Source organism: Gobio gobio (genome assembly GCF_949357685.1).
Source record: "Gobio gobio genome assembly, chromosome: 9".
NCBI classification, from domain to species: Eukaryota; Metazoa; Chordata; class Actinopteri; order Cypriniformes; family Gobionidae; genus Gobio; species Gobio gobio.
In genome coordinates, this window is record NC_137115.1 from 28,470,140 (window position 1) to 28,494,373 (window position 24,234).

Consider the following 24,234-nt stretch of genomic DNA (forward strand, 5'->3'; position numbering starts at 1 on the left):
ACCTCTCCTCTTCTCCATTTACACCCATCATACAGGCACATGGCTTCTCATACCATTGCTATGCTGATGACACACAGCTCTACCTTTCATTTCATCCAGATGATCCCACAGTAGCTGCGGCTCAACCTGGCAAAGACTGAGCTTCTCGTCTTCCCTGCCAATCCGACTCTACAACACGACTTCACCATCCAGCTAGGTTATCTTTGATTACCCTTTGAGGGTCAGTCAGAAATCTTGGAGTAATCTTTGATGACCAACTGTCCTTCAAAAAAACACATTTCAAAGACAGCTTGGTCATGCAGGTTTGCGCTGCACAACATAAGGCCGTTCCTAACAGAGCATGCAACACAGCTTCTTGTCCAGGCCCTGGTCATTTCTAGGCTTGACTACTGCAATGCGCTTCTGGCTGGACTTCCATCGTGTGCAATCAAAACGCTTCAAATGATTCAGAACGCAGCGGCACGTCTTGTCTTCAACGAGCCCAAAAGGGCCCATGTCACACCTCTCTTCATCTTTCTGCACTGGCTACCACTCACTGCTCGCATCAAGTTCAAGGCTTTGACACTTGCTTATGGATCCACCACAAGCTCAATACATGCATATTTTAGACTCGCTCCTACAAATCTAAATCTCTTATTTAAACTGTGATTAGACTACAGAGAGTGATCAAAGAACACTCTCTTTATGAGGGTCGAAGCTGTCAATCACACGTAGCGAGTATATCTGCCGTTATAATGAATGGCGCTGTTATGCTGCACAACAAAGCTCTTAATGTATTCATATCAATGTCGTGTTTGCTGTTAGTTGTGGTGAAAGCATTTTGTGAGAGAAATAGCACTGCAATGCTAGACCACTGCATTCACGCAATAAACAGACTGTCTGTCTACTCAATGCTCATCATTGCAGCCTTTCACGTGATGGGAAAAGATCTAAAAAATAATGCTATAATCAACACTTTCACGATTCGTTAATCTTGACAGCTGTAAAAGTAAAAAAAACGTAGTCAAAGTATTCGAGAGGGGTTCCACATGTAATACGCATTTCAAATGCAAAGATGTCAGCCAATCACAACAGTGGGCGTTTACACTGAAGTCTGCTGTGACATGTCCTTCAAACAGAGCATTCAAGCCAGAGGGCTAAAATCAGGATAGAAAAATGCCTTTTACTTCTAAATTATGACATTTTATGATGTAAAAATAATACTAACTATATATGTACACCTCAGGAAACATTATAAAAATAATACATTTAAAAATAAAAATAAAAATAAAAAGACCTTTAACTTAAGTCACTGTCACTATGGTTACAGCCAGGTGGTATTTACTATTAGAATAAAAAAGGGAATTGGTTATTCTATGACTAGAATACTTTGTCATTTGTTTTATAATTGGGACATTTATGAGTAACACCTGTTATGAAAAAGAAAAAAAGGAAAATAATATAGTTGGATAAATTCTTTATACCTTAGTATTAGCACTTGTCACTATGATTTTTCTTAAAGCAGTCTTCTTTTTTTTGCCCAGGAAAAGTCAAATCCAAGACTGACATCTAGAGGACATTCTAAGGAAAAACATGATCAAGTAGATATATAATTGATATTATATTCATAAGCTATAAAACCCATTTTTGTCACCTCACCATCTCCCTGAGCAGCAAATGACTGTGAATGCATACAATATCCACTATTCCATCAGTTGCTACTGTTTTCTTTCCCCCTGCCCCAGCCCAGTTAAAGAAAAAGAGTCAAAAATTTGTCATTACTTAAGCACAATATGTAGGATTTTTGGATTAAAATATTCAAAAAACACTAGAACAATGTTATATCTTTTGTTGACTTGTGTACTTACATTATCCCAAATGTTTCCATTAATGTTTAAATCCAGAGAAATAAGCAATTTTAACCATTGATATTGCTCAAATATTAATACATGCAGTAAAATGTATGTTGCATAATGTATATCGTTCATGTAAGCTAGCTAATACATCCATGTTAACAAATGGGACTTGCAAAGTGTTACTTATAAAATGTACATGTTTCTAGGTAAGAGCTAAAGAAACATTTACCTATAATATTATTTTAATGTTTCAATTATTTTCTGTAAAAAATTGTTCTCTTAGAACTTCTCATTTTAATATATTCATATTTACATATGCATTTAATTTAGCACATTTTCATTGGTTCAGCACTGTTTTACTTAGACTAGGGTGTTATGGTTTTATGTATTTATTTTCATCCAGCATCCATTTTAAAAACTATTGTTTGATTAATCGGTTATCGGCAAGTGCTTTGTTTTGAGTAAGCAACCTCTAGCTGTGAAAATTACATATTGTACCTTTAAACTAAAAACAGTGATAAGAGGGTAAAGTCCTAATTTCCAGGGACGCCCACTAAGCATCGCCTACTCTTTTAAAGCAACTCCCACACAATCTTCATCATAAATTAGTGAGCTGAGTGGTTGAATGCCTCAGAAACAGAGATGTGGTTCACTCTGTACATCTGCCTGTATCTGTCCTTTAACTTTATTTTGGCAGCTTCAATACTCAGATCAGGCACCTGTCAGCTTCAAGGACACTTCAAGTTGAATGGAATGTACAAGGATGGAGATGTTATATTTGGAGGCCTGTTTGAGGTTGACTTTCTCACAGTGTTCCCCGAGCTGAGTTTCAGAACTGAGCCGGAACCACCATACTGTGAGCAGTGAGTCTAGAGTGGATAAGGACAGCAATACAAAGCTAAAATAAAAAGACAGCAGTTTATTAAAACTAGGAAAACATACCTCAAAATCTTGCATTCAATTTTAATTGTTATTATGAATTTGTTCAGATTATTTTTTCTTCATTAATTGATTTCTTCATATGTGTACTGATAATACCTTTCCAGAATAGTTAAATATCAACTTTCTCTTGCTCTTTCATAGATTTGATATGGAAAGCTTCCAGCTGGCACAGACCATGGCTTTTGCAATAAATGAGATCAATAAGAATCCAAACCTGCTACCTAACATCACTCTTGGTTACCATGTTTATGACAACTGTGTAATGCTAGGAATGGCATTCCGGGCTGCCGTGTCCCTGGCTAGTGGGACAGAGGAATCCTTCTTAAACCTAAACTGCACTGGCCCACCTCCCGTGATTGGAATTGTGGGGGATTCAAGTTCAACTGCTTCCATTGCAATTTCCAGTATTCTGGGACTGTTTCGACTACCTATGGTATGAAGTAGTTTTGTATGAATATTTTTTTCATAAGCACTGATCATTTTTTGTTAAATGTTACTTTTATTTTAAGTGTTCTCTTCTTCTGTCTTTCCCTCTAATTAGGTTAGTCACTATGCCACCTGCTCCTGTTTGAGTGACAGGAAAAAGTACCCCTCTTTCTTCAGAACTATTCCCAGTGATGCCTTCCAAGTGCGGGCTATGGTACAGATTTTAAAATATTTTGGATGGACATGGGTTGGTCTCGTATACAGTGATGATGACTATGGCATCGACGCCGCTCAGTTCTTCCAGCAGGAAATGCAGCTGTATGGTGGCTGTATTGCTTTTTCTGAAATCCTGCCCTATGATAACAACCTCAGAGATATTCAGCATATAACAGCAGTGATCCAGGCCTCTACAGCTAGAGTGGTGGTTGTTTTTTCCAATCCGTCCTTTTTGATACCTTTGTTGGATGATGTGGTGTTGCAGAACATAACAGGCAGACAGTGGATTGCGAGTGAAGCTTGGGCCACCTCTCTTGTACAACACACTCCACGTTTACTGCCCTTTCTACGAGGCACAATGGGGATAGCCATTAGGCGTGGAGAGATCCAGGGGCTTCATGAATTTCTGCTACGTCTCCGTCCCACCAATGATCCACAAAATAATATGTTGCGGATCTTCTGGGAGAACATGTTCAGGTGCAGTTTTGAAACTGGGAGTAAAGAGACAGATGGAGAGCATGTGAAAAAGGTTTGTACAGGACAGGAGGATCTGAGGACAACAGATACACCATACACTGATGTTTCAGAGCTGAGGGGATCTTATAATGTGTATAAGGCAGTTTATGCCCTGGCACATGCGCTTCATGACCTGATGCAGTGTGAGGAGGGAAGAGGACCATTCCATAGGAACAGATGTGCTGACATAACAAACCTGAAACCCTGGCAGGTAAGACCCACAGGTATAGTGCAGATTCGGTCCAGGAATATAAAAGACCTGATGTGGAAAAGCAAAATATGTGTGGTACATTCATAAAAATTTTCACATATACATATAACACCTGTCCTGTCTACAAAATGCACAGCTAGTTTACTATCTCCAGAAAGTGAACTTCACCACAGGCTTTGGGGATCATGTGTCATTTGATAAGAATGGCGATGCTCTGGCCATCTATGATGTCTTGAACTGGCAGCCAAGCTCTGATGGGTCAATAAGGGTCCAAGCTGTTGGTGTGGTAAATGAAGGGGCAGCAACAGGGATGGTGCTCACACTGGATGAAGATGCAATATATTGGAACTTTGAGCCAAAAAAAGTAACTAACATTGCATGTTTATGTCACCGCTTTTGCAGATATATAAATATAACAACAGTCAAAGCTTTGAAAAGTCAAATAAGAATGAAGTAATAGAAAGGCCAAGCTTGTCATTATTTAAAAGGGATGACAGACAAACACATGATTAACAAAAGATGATGTCTCTTTCAGACCCCAAGGTCTGTGTGCAGTGAGAGCTGCCCCCCAGGCACCAGGCGAGCCATGAGGAAGGGCTTTCCTGTTTGCTGTTTTGATTGCCTGCCATGCGGAGATGGAGAGATTTCTAATAAAACAAGTGAGATGATTATTGTTGGAAAATGTATAATTTAATTTGAAAATAATTTATGCTTAAAATCCTCACCTTCTATCTTCACAGATGCAAATGAGTGCATGGTGTGTCCAGATGAGTTCTGGTCCAATACAAATAAGGATCAGTGTGTCCCTAAAGAAGTTGAGTTTCTATCGTATGAGGATCCTCTGGGCATCTCTCTGACCACTGCTTCCCTGCTTGGCACCTGCTTCTGTGCTCTTGTGATGGCCATCTTTACTCATCACCGCAACACTCCCATAGTACGCGCCAACAATTCAGAGCTCAGCTTCCTGCTGCTGTTGTCACTCAAAATGTGTTTCCTCTGTGCGCTACTGTTCATTGGTCAGCCACAGTTGTGGACATGTCAGTTAAGACATGCTGTGTTTGGCATAAGCTTTGTCCTGTGTATCTCCAGCATCCTAGTCAAAACTATGGTGGTAATAGCTGTGTTTAAGTCATCTCGACCAGAGGGCCAAAGTGCATTAAAATGGTTTGGAGTAGCTCAACAAAGATGCACAGTTCTGGTCCTAACAGCCATCCAGGTTGTTATATGTGCAGTCTGGCTATCAACTGCCTCTCCAATGCCCCATAAAAATAACCAGTATATCCGCTCTAAAATAGTATTTGAATGTGCTATTGGCTCAGTGGCTGGTTTTTCTATGTTGCTGGCATACATTGGACTGTTGGCAGCGGTGAGCTTCCTATTAGCCTTCCTGGCAAGAAATCTTCCCGATAATTTTAATGAAGCAAAGTTTATCACTTTCAGCATGTTGATCTTCTGTGCTGTGTGGATTGCATTTGTTCCAGCATATGTGAGCTCACCAGGGAAATATTCAGTGGCTGTGGAGATTTTTGCCATTTTAGCTTCTAGTTTTGGATTACTGGTGGCCATATTTGCCCCAAAGTGCTACATCATCCTTTTACATCCAGAGAAAAACACTAAAAAAGCCATCATGGGAAGAGATACACACAAAAAATGATGTTTTATTAACAAAGTTTATGGGGGGGGGGGGGGGGGGGGTTGGTCTGGGTGGTTGGAGCCCTCTCCTTAGAGAGCACAGCAAAAACACATATTTTGTACTATATTACATGTAAGTGCAAACTCATGAAATAGTTTTACATAGTGGTGTAAAATTGTGAAAGACTTATGTATCAATTATAAAGACTTATGTTTCAATTATACACGACATAAAAGACATTTAAAACTTCTTTTAGATTTTTTTAATTGAATAAACTGCTCAAAAAAAATTTTTTTTGCTATTATTTCAGTGTCAGGCTTTCTCATATGTTGCCAAACTTGGCAACCCTGCATACATTACATATATTATGATAACATATCTTTTTTCTTTTTACATTTAATATATATTTTTATTTAACAAGAAGTCAAATTAAGTCACCTTTATTTATATAACGCTTTATACAATACAGATTGTTTCAAAGTACCTTTACACTGATGTAAAGGTGAATGATGCATGATGAGGTGGATGATGAGAAAAATTATGCATTTTGACCATTGTTCAGCTGAAGTCAGTTTAGTGTTGATTAAGTTCTGTTGTAAAGATCATAAATTATTAAATTATTTAATTTAATCTATAAAGCAGTTCTGCAACAACAACAAAAATGTCATCGTTCAGCTTAGTTCATTTCTCATACAATACAGTCAAATCAATATAATATTGCTGGCAACAGTGGCAAGGAACATAAACTCCATCTGGTGACAGAATGGAGAAAAAAACCTTGGGAGAAACCAGGCTCAGCCAGTTCTCATATGGCCAAAACAAAGGAGTGATTTCTTTTGAAAGTCATTTGCATTTTTGACACCTGTGTTTTGATGTATCCTGTTTCATGAAACCCTAACTATCAGTGAAGATTCAAGATGGACTTTGCTGTAAAAAAAAAAACACATCTTAAGATTCATGTGAATTAGATCACTAATCATTTACATGGGTCATTGGTGCTTGAACCCCGATTATTACCACTTGTGGCTATATTTTAGACTGTTATTGAATCTCATTGAACCTCATCTACACACGCAACTGCACTACAGATAACATTTTGGTGAAACCTCTACACATCTTAGATCATTACTTCATCACATTTAATCTTCAACTTACTTCTTGTGCACCTCCAATCCCTCTACCAGTTACTTTGAAACCTGTGCAAACTTTCTCCTTCTCATCTATCCTCTGTTGTGTCATCCTCTCTTCCCTCATCCACACAATTCTCAGCTATGGATGTAAACACTGCAACAGACACTTTGTGTTCTACTTGAACTTATTGTCTAGATAGTATCGGTCCTTTATCTTCTAGGCCAGCATGTTCTACTCCCTCTAACCCTTGGTTATCTGATGTTCTTTGTGAACACCGGACCAAACTCAGGGCAGCAGAGAGAAAATGGTGAAAATCAAACAACCCGTCTGACCTGGGTAAGTATCAATCAGATGATGTCCAGTCCATGCGGCTAAATCCTCATATTTCCACAACAAAATCAACAGCACCTCAAACACACACACTTTTCAGAACATTCAACTCACTCCTCTGTCCCCCTCCACCACCTCTTTATCCGGATAAATCCATTTTTTCACGGATAAAACAACAATCATCAGCAGTCAGTTCTCACATTCACACACACAGGATTTTAGATCAGCCACATCCACGGCCAAAAATCTTCTCTCCTCCTTATCTACACTCACTGAGGCAGAAGTATCTAAACTTCTCCTCTCCAGCCATCCTACCACCTGCCCTCAAGATCCCATCCCCTCACACCTTCTACAAGCCATCTCTCCTACACTCCTACCAGCATTCACACACATAATCAACACATCTCTCTGCACCGACCTTTTCCCTACCACATTCAAGCAGGCTTGGGTAACCCCACTGCTTAAAAAACCCACATTAAACACATCACTTGTAGATAAATACAGACCTGTTTCTCTCCTTCCATTCATAGTGAAAACACTTGAACGAGTTGTTTTCAACCAGGTCCTCGTCCTCCTCGATCTATCTGCTGCCTTTGACACTGTGAATCTTCAGATTCTTCTGTCCACCCTCTCATCACTGGGTCTCACAGGGATTCCACTCCACTGGTTTGAGTCCTATCTCACAGGTAGATCTTTCAAGGTTGCCTGGAGAGGGGAGGTCTCCAAAGCACATCAACTGACCACGGGTTCATCAGGGCTCAGTGCTTGGACCTCTCCTCTTCTCCATTTACACTGCATCACTGGGACCCATCATACAGGCACACAGCTTCTCATACCATTGCTATGCTGATGACACACAGCTCTACCTTTCATTTCAGCCAGATGATCCCACAGTAGCACAGTAGCTGCACGAATCTCGCGCTGTCTAGCGGACATCTCAGCATGGATGAAAGAATATCACCTGCAGCTCAACCTGGCAAAGACTGAGCTTCTCGTCTTCTCTGCCAATCCGACTCTACAACACGACTTCACCATCCAGCTAGGTTCATCTTTGATTACCCCTTGAGGGTCAGTCAGAAATCTTGAAGTAATCTTTGATGACCAGCTGTCCTTCAAAGACCACATTTCAAAAGACAGCTCGGTCATGCAGGTTTGCGCTGCACAACATAAGGCCGTTCCTAACAGAGCATGCAACAAAGCTTCTTGTCCAGGCCCTGGTAATTTCTAGGCTTGATTACTGCAATGCGCTTCTGGCTGGACTTCCATCGTGTGCAATCAAAATGCTTCAAATGATTCAGAACACAGCAGCACAACTTGTCTTCAATGAGCCCAAAAGGGCCCATGTCACACCTCTCTTCATCTTTCCGCACTGGCTGCTCGCATCAAGTTCAAGGCTTTGACACTTGCTTATGGATCCACCACAAGCTCAGCACATGCATACTTTGACTTTCTCCTACGAGTCTAAATCTGTTATTTAAACTGTGATTATACTACAGAGAGTGATCAAAGAACACTCTCTTTATGAGGGTTGAAGCTGTCAATCACACGTCGCGAGTATATCTGCCGTTATAATGAATGGCGCTGTTATGCTGCACAACGAAGCTCTTACTGTATTCATATCAATGTTGTGTTTGCTGTTAGTTGTGGTGAAAGCATTTTGTGAGAGAAATAAAGCTGCAATGACGAGACCACTGCATTCTCGCAATAAACAGACTGTCTGTCTACTCAATGCTCATCATTGCAGCCTTTCATGTGATGGGAAAAGATCTAAAAATAATGCTATAATCAACACTTTCACGATTCGTTAATCTTGACAGCTGTAATAGTAAAAAAAAACATAGTCATAGTATTCGAGAGGGGTTCCACATGTAATATGCATTTCAAATGCAAAGATGTCAGCCAATCACAACAGTGGGCGTTTACACTGAAGTCTCACAGCAAACACGCCCTTCAAACAAAGCATTCAAGCCAGAGGGCTAAAATCAGGATAGAAAAATGCTTTGTATTTCTAAATATGACATTTTATTTATGGAAATTCTTTATACCTTAGTTTTAGCACTTGTCACTATGTTTTTTTTTTTTTTTTTTTAAGCAGTCTTCTTTTTTTTAACCAGGAAAAGTAAAATGCAAGACTGACATCTAGAGGACATCCTAAGGAAAAACATGATCAAGTAGATATATAATTTATATTATATTCCTAAGCTATAAAACCCATTTTTGTCACCTCACCATCTGTAAATAATCATTAACAATCTCCCTGAACAGAAAATGACTGTGAATGCATAACATATCCACTATTCCATCAGTAGCTACTGTTTTCTTTCCCCCTGCCCAGTTAAAGAAAAAAAGTCAAAAAGTTGTCATTACTTAAAGGCACAATATGTATGATTTTTGGATTAAAATATAAAAAAAAACACTAGAACAATGTTATATATTTTGTTGACTGGTGTACTTACATTATCCCAAATGTTTCCATCAATGTTTAAATCCAGAGAAATAAGCAATTTTAACCAGGACACAAACCGTGTCACTGCATTGCCTATCATGCCTAGCATGTTACCCACGATTTCCATCGAGAAATTACGTATTTGTTTGTAGAAACCATGGAAAAGACGCTTTAATATATTATGTGTTTTATTAGACGGGTAAGCAACTGATCTGATACATCATGTTTTACCTAATATCAATCACTGCTTACTATGTTTCATAGTAGCCGCTGAGCAAAAGGAACAGAGTAGCATTATAACTAGAGGTCGACCGATTCATTGGTTTTGCCGATTAATCGGAACTGATAGCTGATTGGTGGAACAGTACGAGAGCTCTGAGAAGGGTCTGCTGGCATTATATAGCATGAGAGCGGCTTCTAGAGGCAAAATAAAGACTATGTAACCCTTTTCTTAACCCTAGGGGTTAGTTTAAATATTTCCCAAACAAGAAAACTGCTCGGGTTATGTATATAACCCTTGTTCCCTGAGAAAGGGAACGAGCACTGCATCGGAACGACGAATTTGGGGACACTCCCTAAGCAACAGCGTATCTGAAGTCTGAATGAAACCATGCCAATCCTGATTGGTGTTGCGTCATGACGTAGCTATGACGGCATACCCAAGATACATAAGGGGAGCCGGTGCATAGTAACGGCAGTAATCGCGATGAAGCATGCGCTCCAGGCGTGCCGAGGTGTGGCGACGAGATGCAGTGCTCGTTCCCTTTCTCTGGGAACAAGGGTTATATACATAACCCGAGCAGTTCCCTTTCGAGGGAACTCGCACTGCATCGGAACGACGAATTTGGGGAACGAGTACCCACTAGGCCACTCCGAGGGTAGCGCCTGCCCTAGTGTGAAGCCGGAGACCGGGCACAGCTAGGACTGGAGCACCCTAGCACCAGGCGTCGCAGGGAGGTGCAGACTATAAAATCTAATAAAAGTGTGAGGGGTAGCCCACCCAGCCGCCTCGCAGATGTCCTGCAAAGGGACCCCAGAAAGGAGGGCCACCGAGGAGGCCATGCTCCTGGTGGAATGCGCCCTCACGGCCATAGGTGAAGGCAGATTGCGCACCTGATAGGCCGTGGCTATTGCCTGGACAATCCAGTTACTGATAGTCTGGGTTGACACAGGCAGCCCCTTCTTAGGTGAACCATAACACACTAATAGCTGCTCAGATCTCCTCCACTGTGCAGACTTCTCCAAGTATATTTCAAGGGCTCTGACTAGGCAGAGCAGGTGAAGTCTCCCTTCTTCCGCCGTCTCGTGAGGCGGAGGATGAATGCCTGAAGGACCAAAGGCCTGACCACACTAGATGGCACTTAGGGCACGTAACCCGCCCTAGGGTGTAAGATGGCTTTTACTCCGCCAGGGGCAAACTCCAGGCAAGTCGGCGTAAGCGCCAAGGCCTGAAGGTCCCCCACTCTCCTCAGAGAAGTGATGGCTAAGAGAAAGGCCATATTAAAGGTCAGGTTCTTTGGGTCCGCTGACTCTAGCGGCTCGAAGGGGGCCTCAGCCAATCCTTCGAGTACCACTGCCAGATCCCAGGTTGGGACTCTGGAACGAGCCGCAGGCCTCATCCTCCGAGCCCCACGGAGGAACCGTACAACCAACTGGTGCCTCCCCAAAGGCCCATCACCCAACGGTGTGTGGAAAGCCCCAATGGCAGCCATGTACACCTTGAGTGTGGACGGGGTAAGCCCTGCAGAGAAACGATCTTGGAGGAACTCCAGCACTGAAGCCACTGGGCAGTTAACTGGGTCCACCTCACGCTCTCTACACCAAGTGGAAAATACATTCCACTTGAGGCTGTACAGTCTCCTCGTAGACGGAGCCCTGGAACTGAGTAAGGTCTCTATCACCTCTGCCGATAGGCCAGCTTCTAGGTACCCGGCCCCCTCAGGGGCCAGACCCAAAGGTTCCAAATCTCCGGGCGGGGGTAAAATATCGTACCCGCCGCCTGAGATAGGAGATCCCTCCTCAGAGGAATCTCCCACGGCTGACCTGCTAGCAGAGCTATGATAACCGAGAACCAAACTCGAGTCGGCCAACGGGGTGCTACCAGAAGTAGGCTGACCCCTGTCGCCGGACCCTTCCAGGACTCCCGGGAGCAGAGCAATCGGGGGAATGCGTACAGACGCAGCCTCGGCCACGTCTGAACCATGGCATCCAACCCCAGCGGGGCTGGATGCGTGAGGGAAAACCACAGTGGACAGTGGGACGTCTCTCGAGACGCAAACAAATCCACTTCCACTGGGCCGAACCCTTCGCACATGGCCTCCACCACCTCTGGGTGGAGTCGCCACTCCCCGGGCCTCAGCCCCTGCCTCGACAGGATGTCTGCTCCCTGATTTTGGACCCCCGGGACATACATTGCCCTGATGGACAACAGTTTCCCTTGGGACCACAGGAGGATCTGATGCGCCAGTCTGCATAGAGGGCGCGACCTCAAACCACCCTGATGCCATGCCCCAACCAGTGAGGGAGGCGTCTGTTGAAACGGATTTCCGGCAACAGGACGCTCCCAACACTGGCACCTGGGACAGAAACCAAGGTTTCTTCCATATGACTAGGGAACGAAGGCCACTGCGCGTTACCCTGATCATACAGAATGGGTTTCCCCCCAAGGAAAGCCACCTGGTTTACTTCCGTATCAGGACATGGTGGCCGCGGAGGTCCGGCAAAAAGCTCCTCAGAGCTTTGCAGACCGCCAGCATTTCCAGGCAGTAGATGTGCCAGGAGAAATGCCGGGTCTCCCACAGACCTCTCGCAAAGCGGCCGCTGTGACCACGTCCCAGCCAGTGAGGGAAGCGTCTGTTGAAACAGATTCCCGGCAACAGGACGCTCCCAACACTGGCCCCTGGGGACAGAAACCAAGGTTTCTTCCATATGACTAGGGAACGAAGGCATCTGCGCGTTACCCTGATCATACAGAATGGTTTTCCCCTCGAGGAAAACCCCTTTGATTCCCAGCCACCACTGTAAGGGTCTCATGCAGCTGGCCAAGAGATATTCTGTTGGACGCAGCCACAATGAGCCCCAGCAGTTCTTAAACTGCTTCACAATGATGCTGTGGCCTAGCTTCATTTTAGAGACCACCGCCCGTATGGACTCGATTCGTGCGGGAGACAATTGTGCCCACAACGCAGAGAATCCCATACGACTCCCAGGAACACAGTTCTCTGAGAAGGCGTCAACACGCTACTGCGTGTAGAGTCTCAAAGGGCTAGGCCGCCTGGAAGAACCCGATATTGGTACGCTTTGCCCCCAAAAGCGAACCTCAGGAACTTCCTGTGACACAGAAGGATGGATACAGGGAAGTATGCGTCCTCTTCAGACCCATCGTTACAGACCAGTCCTCAGACTGGATCTGAATCACAATGGAGGAATTGCTAAGCATCTTGACTCTGAATCTCCTCAGAGAACGATTCAAGTACCTCAGGTCTAAAGTTGGACGCAACTCGCCATCCCTCTTAGGAACTATGAAGTACCGGCTGTAGAACCCGGACTCCCTGTCTGCCAGAGGGACCCGTTCTATGGCCTCCTTGGCTAACAGGGCTGTACTTCTTGTTCCATAACCCGAACCTGCTCTGGGCCGACCACAGTCCGGACCACCCCGTTGAACTTCGGGGGAGGAGAACCGAACTGAAGCCTGCAACCCAGCTCTACAGTCTGCAGGACCCACGTAGACACACTCGGAAGGCATGACTATGCGCCGAGATAATCTACTAAGGGAACCAGCGAGGCTGGCCTCGGGTGTCAACCGAAACTCGTTCCTGACCCCCTGAAGCGGCTAACCGGCAGGGAGCAGTCGAGAATGATTTACAGTCTGCAGGACCCACGTAGACACACTCGGAAGGCATGACCATGCGCCGAGATAATCTACTATGGGAACCAGCGAGGCTGGCCTCGGGTGTCAACCGAAACTCGTTCCTGACCCCCTGAAGCGGCTAACCGGCAGGGAGCAGTCGAGAACGATTTTCGGTGGGCGCACACGTTCGCTGCCCAGTCGCAAGTCCTATTGGAGGCAACGAAGGCGGCGTACGTGCGCGGGAAATCAGTGAGGCCCGAAACGTCTTTGACGGCGGGAACACAGCACTGATTTCCCGAGAGCTCCTGGTGGAAAACGACCTCGGTCGCTCCTACCCGGGAGAGGGGGCTAGCCAGCAGGGGCCTCATCTAAGGGAGCAGCTCGACAGGGCCGCAACACTAGAGCAAACACTGCGATTAGCAATTGCCTGAACCTGATGTGTCCCGCAGGCCACAAGGCGGCGAGAACGACATCAACTTCAGGAGGGCTCCATCTTAGATGAATATCCAGTTCACAAGTTAAACACGGTTGGGTGACAGAATTAAAGTATCCAACTTATCAAAGTCGGATAACATGACCCTCAATTCCTCGGAATTAAATACCATCATAATCACCAAACCCGTGCCACCTGATCTGAATGACAGGCTGAATAAAAATACATCTAACTCCTCAAAGTCAGATAATATTTTAATTTAATTCCTCAGAATTAAATGCAGCCACAATAAGGTGAAACATAGTCTGAATGATAGGCTGAATATCTAACTCCTCAAAGTCAGATTATATTTAATTTAATTCCTCAGAATTAAATGTAGCCGTAATCATCAGACGACACTGTTTTATTTGTATTCATATGGACTCATAAACCCTGCGTTGCCTCAGCAACGTGGTTCAAGCCGTCATAATACAATTGGCTTTCATCCCTCGAGAAAAAAGCCAAACAGTATGAAACAATACGGTGAAACATGGTCTGAATGACAGGCTGAATATCTAACTCCTCAGAGTCAGATCATATTTCATTTGCGAAATATGAGCTGCGTTTATTGTTGCAGGTGACTTTAATCATTCAAACCTAAAGTCAGTGCTACCCAAGTTTCACCAGCATGTTTCCTGCCACACCAGAGGAAACAAAACCTTAGACCATGTTTACACAAACATGGCTGGCGCTTACGTTGCGACACCCCTCCCCCACCTGGGACAGTCAGACCACCTCTCTTTGTTTCTATCACCCAAATATTCACCCCTCATCAACCGTGTGAAGCCATCAGTAAAGACCATCAAGGTGTGGCCTGCGGGGGCAGACTCCACACTCCAGGAAAGGTTTCTAAACACAGACTGGAGTATGTTTGCTTCTCAAGCCACCAGTGGCGCTCACACGGACATTGACTCATTCACTTCCTCTGTATTGGATCATATCAATACCACCATCGACAGTGTTACAACCCAGAAACAGATCACCACATACCCTAATCAGAAGCCTTGGATGAACAGGGAAGTTCGACTCCTGCTGAAGTCACGCAATACTGCCTTCAGATCAGGTGATGCACAAGCCTACAGTACATCCAGAGCTAACCTGAAGAGGGGCATCAAAAAAGCCAAGCACTGCTACAAGCTAAAGATAGAGGGTCACTTTTCCAACTCTGACCCTCGACGCATGTGGCAGGGCATCCAGGCCATCAGTGACTACAAACCCACCCACTCCACCCCCGCAGCCACTGATGTCAACTTCCTGAACGAGCTAAATTACTTTTATGCTCGTTTTGAAAGAGACAACAGAGAAACTGCCACCAAGCTCAAACCCTCAGCTGACCACCCACCAATCACACTCTCCTCCACAGATGTCTGCAAGTCACTGAGCCGGATCAGCGCACACAAGGCTGCTGGACCAGACAACATCCCTGGACGTGTGCTCAGGGCATGTGCGGAGCAGCTCGCTGGGGTTTTTACAGACATTTTCAACCTGTCTCTTGCCCAAGCAGCTGTACCGACATGCTTTAAACGCACTTCCATTGTGCCAGTGCCAAAACACTCTAACCCGAGGTGCCCTAATGACTACCGCCCTGTAGCACTCACACCCATCGTTATGAAGTGCTTTGAGCGGCTGGTCCTGGAACACCTAAAAGACTCTCTACCATCCACATTGGACTCACACCAGTTTGCCTACCGCAGCAATAGGAGCACAGAGGATGCCGTTTCCATGGCACTGCACTCTGTGCTCACCCATCTGGACCATAAGAACACGTATGCACGCATGCTGTTTGTTGACTTCAGCTCAGCATTCAACACTGTCATCCCATCCAAGTTAATAGCCAAACTTGGAGACCTGGGCATCAACACTTCAATGTGTAACTGGATTTTGGACTTCCTAACTGACAGACCCCAGAATGTTCGTTCAGGATTCACCTGCTCCACATCCATCACACTCAACACTGGTGTACCACAGGGCTGTGTGCTAAGTCCGTTTCTCTACTCCCTCTTCACCGCCGACTGCAAGCCTGTGTATGGATCTAATTCCATCGTCAAGTTTGCAGACGACACTACGGTGATTGGTCTCATCAGCAACAACGATGAGACCGCCTACAGGGAGGAGATCCAGCACCTGGCCACATGGTGCGCTGATAATAACCTGCTCCTCAACACCACTAAAACGAAGGAGCTCATCGTGGACTTCAGGAAGGAGTCAAGAGGCACACACGACACCATCCACATCAATGGAATGGCTGTTGAGCGTGTCTCCAGTTTCAAGTTCCTGGGGACCCACATCTCGGCAGACATGTCGTGGACGACCAACACCTCCAGCCTGGTCAAGAAGGCTCACCAGCGCCTCTTCTTCCTGAGTATATATATATATATATATATATATATATATATATATATATATATATATATATATATATATATATATATATATATATATATATATATATATATATATATATATATATATTCACCATAGTTTAATCTGTCCCACCAGTTTTATAAAGAACCTGAAAGATCACTAATGTGGAGTTTGCGTCATTAAACTGGCAAAGCATCTGTCAATTAACCAGAAACAATATTGTGGTATAGTTTAGTGCACTTATCCCACGGAAAAGGCTCTGATCAAATTAAATAGGTCGCACAGGTTTCAGAATGAAGTGCACAATGTTCACGCAGCAGCGAATGATTCGCGTCTATTGTGAATTTCCTTTTCCTCGTTTGAAGAAGAGACCAGGAGACGTTGGGATATCTTTAAAGCAGACGTTACTCGTTTATTGAGAATCGTGCTGTTCTTCGGCTGAGGTTCCAAGTCTAACTAAAGGAGTTATACATTGTATTTTATCTACATTTTAGGGGGAGGGATTATACAGCAGGGGAGGAGACATTCAAACAAAGAAATGCATATGTTGTATAGGTAAAGGACACACCTTAGACATAACGGTGTGACCTGTCCTAATTCAATCAGCATAACAGTGTCATTCAAATGCATAGATGCTAATCCAATCACTCAGGCAGTATTGCTCTAAACATGTCATGGTAAATAGTCAGGAAGTGCATAAAGACAAAATACATGTATCAAACACTTACACGGCCTGACGTAATCTTCTTAGAATTTCCTCAAGTTTACTTCAAAATGTAAAACACAAATATAGATAATGTTTTCAGTTAGATTCTATTACATTGGAACCTATATATAACAATGTATAAATTTGTAATCTTACACGTCTCACAGCGGCTCTGATCACACACTGTCACCATCACTGCACGTGCTGTGAGTTTACCTGCATTTTTGTCTTCCTCCTGTGTATCAAAGTTGCTTATATTTGGTTCTTGCATTGATCTGACATGACATTTGTAGCGATTTTGCACTTTGACAGTCAGTTTGAGGTTTAGACTACATTTGAGTATTGTATATTTGGATAGTTTACAAAATAAAAGTTTACTCTTATCATAATTGTGTTGCATTGTGTTGTTTTAAACCCCAAATTTAACTTAAAACATTCTTCATGAACGATTATTCATTTATTTGTAAATATGCAATTTAATTGTAAAAAAAAAAAAAATTGGGGGGCGCTCTCTCTCTCTCTCTCTCTCTCTCTCTCTCTCTCTCTCATATTATCACGTTGGTCCAGTTTTTCAGAAGTGATAATTTTGAGGAGTGAGGATTTTATTGATGACATGTTTAAGTTAGCCCTCAGTTTAGGCTAAAAGGACCCATGTCTATTTGAAAGTTAAACTGTTTTGCAATATGAGGGCAATACAATACAGGTTTGAAGCTGCTGTGCATTGTTCTAGTGCAATATGCTGTTGAAATACAAGCATTTTTTGTGAAAATTTAAATTTTCTATTTTTTACTGTATTTGATTACGGTCATTGTATAAAAAGAGGTTTAAATAAATACAAATCTTACAGACATGCATGATTTGTATAAATTTTATTTCTGTGGTAAGAGGACTTGAAATTACTCGAAACTAAAATGGTAGGACTTTGGACTCGACTTGAGACTTGTTGGCTTTGACTTTTGACTCGACTCGGGACTTGCCTCATCTTTGACTCGACTTGAGGGCAAAGACTTGAGACTTACTTATGACTTGCATAACAATGTTATTTCGCCAACACTTTGTGGACTATGCTTGATTTACGTTTGTTACTTGCATTTACGCGTTACGTTAAGTGTTTCCCGCTTGAGGTACTTTATGTTGTACGTTGCCATGATGTTCACGCGCACACAAAACTATACGGTACCTCAGCGTTTCACAAACACACCGTGAAATATTGCAAAAATAGACTGGTTACATGAGCCTAAGCTCTTTTCAATAAAATCCATGCAAAAGTTAATATCAGATCATTTTAGAATACAGTATAGGATGTACCGAATATTCTTCAGTTTTATGCAAAACAGAAATATGACAAATAGAATATCAGACCTCTGTCATATGGCCAAAAATAAATGCAAAAAAAAAAAAAAAGCTGGACCTGGAAAGTCCTTGAAAGGTTCTTGAATTTGAAGTTTACCAAGCTGTGGGAACGCTGTATTAACAACTATCCAAACTGTTTTAGACCTAAAAGAGTCTTTGTAGGCCTATGTTACCCTTAAATGTCAGAGAAAAGAACAAAATATAGAAAAATATAGAATAAATAAAAAATATATATAGAATTCTATATTTTTTTCTTATAGAAAATTGTGCTTTGCATATTATACTATAAAAACACATAATTGTAGTTGATTTTAGTTTATCATAGTTGATCATAACTATAGATGAAATGGCATGAAAATTACATTTCATGATTATAGTGACCAAAATGATCACGGTTATCACAGAATCCTGTTAAAAAAGTCCTAATGCTACACAATGCATCCCGTTGGGTCTGTCGTTGCTATGCAACCATGCAGCTTTACAGGGGGTATGGCTTATCTAAATGAGATGTAAAGGAGCCCAATTGTCACTCCCAGCAGGTGAGAACTGCAAAATCTTTAGAGGTCGTTTCTCCCTATTAAGGTTTTTTGAGTGCCTACTTTCAAATGGCCACAACTTCTCCAAATATGATCAGATTTCCATATGTTACACATCGTTGGAAAGCTTGGAGACTACACTTTTAGAATATGTGTCCCTACTTTCCATGACTGGTCACAAATATTTATTTTTACATTAATGTAATATCCCCTTTTTTTAAAAGAAAACAATAAATGAAGAAACAAATAACAGCTTTTTGTAAGAAAACAGAAAAACTTCTGCCCAATTGTATGTGAATTAGTTTGTTTCTTGTAAATAAAAAATATATATCACCTTAGTCTTAGAATGCTTCTTTTGTCTCTTCTATGCTTTCTTCACTAGCATTCTTAACCTTTCCTTCCTACTTCAGAGTGTACTCAATCAGCATACAATATGACAAAGTCAAACCCTGTTAAACAGTTAAACACTCCAGAAACATGTAAAGAAATAAGGAAAATGAAACAATAGTCCCCTCAACATCAAGTGTATGTCACGGGGTGACGCAAATCGGAACTATTGGGAAGACATTAGGAAGGAGCTTAAAATCAGCGGTTTGGCAGACCTGGATTCATAAAGGGAGGTAATATGAACAGAGGAAGAGAGGCTGTGCATCTATGTTACTTCATCAGGCAGTTAAGTGTCCTTTGTAAGCTTTTTTAGGAAAACTAATGCCTACAGTATCTGCTGTATACAACAGTGTAGTGAAACTGCCCCCGAAGATATTGAAATCTGGTTTGAAGCCTCTAATGCCAGTTGTGTGTTCATAGTACACCTCCCACACAGTTTGGATGCACAGTTCGTCGATTGAGAGGAGGAAGTCGGCTGGGACCGTGAGTGGAGACCTTATTCACTGTGAGGTGTTTGTGAGTTGCAGTCCTTAGTGTGAAGTGAACACGTGTGACCATTTGAAGTGATTGATGCATGCACAGTTGTGGACATTATAATTTTGTGTCTGCCCATGTCCCCAGTTGGCATACTCGTTGGTCTCGAGCACTGAATTGAAACTAACTAAGTGCTGTGTCGTGTGTCAAGTGTATGTCTACAGGAGTGCAGCTCCATCCTGTCTGATGTGAAGAGGATTTGTTGAATATTCATGCATTGCTGTTTGACTCTCTGACCCGAAGAGGAAGCATTATCTGTCTATTGAGCTGTTCACACCGAAGGAGATCCCTGGCGTGAGTACCTGATTACTGTTTGATTTAAAGAGGATTTGTTGAATATTCGTGCATTGCTGTTTGACTCTCTGACCCGAAGAGGAAGCATTATCTGTCCAATGAGCTGTTCACACTGAAGGGGATCCCTGGCGTGAGTACCTGCTTATCGTCTGGTTTGAAGAGGATTTGTTGCACACTTATGCACTGCTGTTTGATTTCTTGACAAGATTTGCTACCAGGCTATTGAGTTGCTCCATTGTTCGCTTCTGGCTGTCCGAAGAGGAATCGCGGTGTGAGTCCCTTTCCAGCGTCCGCTCCATTACTTACCTCTACCGTCCGAAGAGGAACCGCTGTGATAACCCCCTACCAGTGCCTGCTCCATCACTTACCTCTGGCCGTCCGAAGACGAACCGCTGTGTGAACTCCCTCCGCAGCCTGAAGAAGAGAGTCGGATCAGCCTGTGTGCTTTTAGTTTAGGATTTATTCTATTTTAAGTTATTCCCACTTTTAATACCAATTACCTTGTTTGGTCTCGTGGTCTCTCTGGGTAACTCCTCGAGGTGGTACGTCCAATAGGGATGGTGTGAGACACGGGTGGGGCCACGGCCTGTGACATGTGCACTTGAAAAACCTGTGATTCACAACAAACGTTCAGTCAAGTCAATTTTATTTATATAGCGCTTTTAACAATGCAGATTGTTTCAAAGCAGCTTTACAGTGTTAAAAAGGAAAATAATGCAGCATAATTTTATTCAGCCGTCTAGCCATTCTGGGGAAAACGGTGATGTCATCAGTAGGGGTCGACCGATATGCGTTTTTCAGGGCCGATACGATTATTACAGATCAAGTAGACCGATAACCGATATTTTGAACCGATATATGTCTAGTGTAAAAATGAAAATTAAGAATAAAAAGGCCTCTGACAGACTCCCTTTAAATTCTTTTACCATATCTTTAATTGGAAGAACTGTTAATATTAACAACATTAATATTAAGAATAATAACATAAAAAGTGCATGGATCATCCAGCAGCATTCTGTAAACATTTTGTAAACCTTGAAGTGACCATCCCTTCCATGGATTAAATAAAAAATTAAAAAAACACACACACACACACACACACACACACACATATATATATATATTAGGGCTGTCAAATGATTACAATTTTTTATCAAATTAATCAGAATTTTCAGTGGATTAATCAGGATTAATCACTATTTGCAATTACACCTGAATCCTAACCATTTTTTTTTTTTTTCTGAAATGCATACCAAAAGATAAATAACAGGACACAGATACATAATTTTCATATTATGTCTGTTTATTAACACAGCCAAATAATGGTGGTTTAAATCAAGCTGAAACATACTACACACCATAATATTTGTCTTTGTAATGTCCCATCGCTTCCTTTTTGGCATTCCTCTTAACCAGGATGTACAATTTACAGTATTCAATTGAACAGAAAGCAATAAATGTAGTCAAATCATAACAGTGGCCTACCACATTTTTGCACAATTTGAGTCATCTGTTGCGTTTTTATGTGGAAAAAAACATTTTCAATAAAACTTTTAAATCAAACCAAACAACAATCTTTTACTTTTTCCTCCATTCTTTAATCCAGTTGCTCAAAAATCCAGTTGCTAACTACTATAACATGTTGCACTGAAACTGGTCTTTTTGTTTGAACATCACCTTTCAAATCTACTGAGCTTCACCATCTTTCAGCCAGTTGCTGAGGCAAACTAACTTGTTCACATTTTCTGAAAGTAAAGCTGACCTTTTCTTGTTCACAATGTGACCTGCAACTGAGAAAAGTCGTTCACATGGAACACTTGGGGTTACTTGACTGTAACCCTGTTCCCTGATAAAGCGGAACGAGATGCTGCATAAGCTTATGCAAATGGGAATGTCTTTGACATAACCAGCTGTGAAAATAGAGTGAAAACACGTCAATGAAATTGACCCGGAGGTATTTATAGCCTCGGCCGGTGACGTCATAGGCGCACCTGCTGCACGAGGCTATTAATAGATGAGCTTCAGCTGGAGCAAACCAGATCTTCTTTGTTTCGTCGTTGGGCTGGACGTTAGCAACTTGCGACGACAAGGTACGCCTAGAGTGGGACCCAAGGCAAGAACCGGGGTCTGAACCACATAGTTAGTGTACGAAGCCACATGGCGCGCCACTTTATTTGCCTGAGAATTGGCCCTAAGTCCTCTGGCTTTGAGCCACAACTGAAACGGTCTTATGTGCAACAACCCCAAAGGGAAACCCGTGGATGCTGATGCCATTAGACCTAACACTCTTAGGTGTTGATGATCAGTAAGATCTTGGTCTAGCCTGACTTTGCTCAGGGTATACTGAATGGTCTTGATTCGAGCGGGAAACCATTGTGCCTACCTTGTGACCAAAAACCGAACAAACCCTAGATAAGTCATTCTCTGGGCAGGAGAAAGAACACTTTTCTTGGTGTTGAGTCTCAACCCTAGAGAAACTAGATGAGCTAACACACTGTCTCTGTGTTGAAGCAACATCTCATGTGATTGTGCTAATTTTAGCAATCGCCTATGTAATTCAAAATGTGAATGCCCCGGAATCCCAATGGAGCCACTGAGAGTGACAATTTTAACACTTCCTGTTGAGGGGATGTTAGACGTTCTATGTCCTGGATGATAGCAGGATTTAAACACTGAACGTCTAACATTTCACTGGAAACCGCTGCCCCGCCGAATCACCAGAGGCGGCGGGGATGGAGTGGTTTTGAGGATAACGGGGTGGGGCGAGCAAATGTTTGACACACCCTGTCCCGTGGGGGCAGACTGGGCACCAGACCACCGGACTTCTTATATTGATGACAGTCCCGAGGTCTGCCCTGGGAGGTTGTTGAGGATGACGAGCCGGTCTCCAGTCTTTACGAGGGAGAGCGCGACTCGCCACACTCTGCTTATTACCCCCCTAAATCTTGAAGGACTGAAGAGAGGTTATGTGGCTGACAGCCCCTCCCCTTGAGTGCATTGAGGAAGAAACTGAGTGAACACTTCCTCATGTTTCTTCCACTCCTTTAAATCTGCCCACTACAGAGTTAACTGAGTCACCAAATGAACCACTCAAATCCTTCAGAAGGTCAGCCGGATATGCCTGCAAGACAGCCATAGTGTGCAGCGCAGCACCAGCCTGTCCCCTCATATTTATAATTCTTATATACAATATATTTATATATATATATATATTCCATATAAAATAATATACAATATATCATTCATACATATATAAGCTTTGCCCACGACAGCCGACGTTTATTTTCTACATGGCTTCGTGAGGAGGTATGTCTCTTTAATGAAAATGCAGACCCAGGCGAGAGATAGCTCGTGAGCGTCTCCCACCTGGGGTATTCTCACATATCCACACGATTTCGCACCCATGATAGTCGAAAATGTCGACGTCAAGGGTACAAAAACATGTGAAGTAAATCTTTTTTTTTTCTAGACAGAAACCTCAAGCTCAATGTGTTCGGGGATCTCTCATTCACGGTACCAGACAAACTGCCCTGGCCACCGCGCGAACAACTACCTCGATAAATTCCTCGTATGGATTCACTATCATGTGAGGAACGATCGCAGGCGGCTGCTAGAGGTCCACGGACCCAGAGATTCATCATCATTCCCCGCGCGAGCCGAAGAAACGCCGGAGCGCGCTTCGGGATCACGCGGGGAAACATGCATTTGGTGAGCGAGCATGCGAAAGGGACGGACCCGTCTCTTGCTCGTCAACAAACCCATTCGAGAGCTCCGAACACGGGTGCGGACTGAAAGTAGCCCAGACGAGCATAAAGCATTCTAACTGTAAAGGCTTGCAATGCTCGCACTCGTCTGACTCAATGCAGCAACCACATGCTCTTCCCCAAACACACACAGCAATAAACGTGCGCATCCAGCTCTGTTATTTAAAAGAGAACATGGATATACAGCGTTTTACTCTGCTGACTCGTTTCCAACTGATTAGATTTAACTAGAACTCTTTCCACTAATGTTTCTTTGTAACAGAGATGAGAAACGAATCCAGCCGATCA

General features: G+C 42.9%; 1 protein-coding gene across 1 annotated transcript; it reads left to right on the top strand.

The window, feature by feature from the left end:
* Nucleotides 1-2,477: 2,477 nt before the first annotated feature.
* Nucleotides 2,478-5,800, top strand: LOC307131327 (extracellular calcium-sensing receptor-like; the record flags this gene model as incomplete). The annotated part of the gene is made up of 6 exons (XM_079824916.1): nt 2,478-2,698; nt 2,919-3,210; nt 3,319-4,146; nt 4,283-4,510; nt 4,682-4,805; nt 4,887-5,800. The coding sequence occupies 6 exons, from the start codon at nt 2,478-2,480 to the stop codon at nt 5,798-5,800; spliced, it is 2,607 nt and encodes an 868-aa protein (XP_079681042.1).
* Between the last annotated feature and the right edge of the window lie 18,434 nt (nt 5,801-24,234).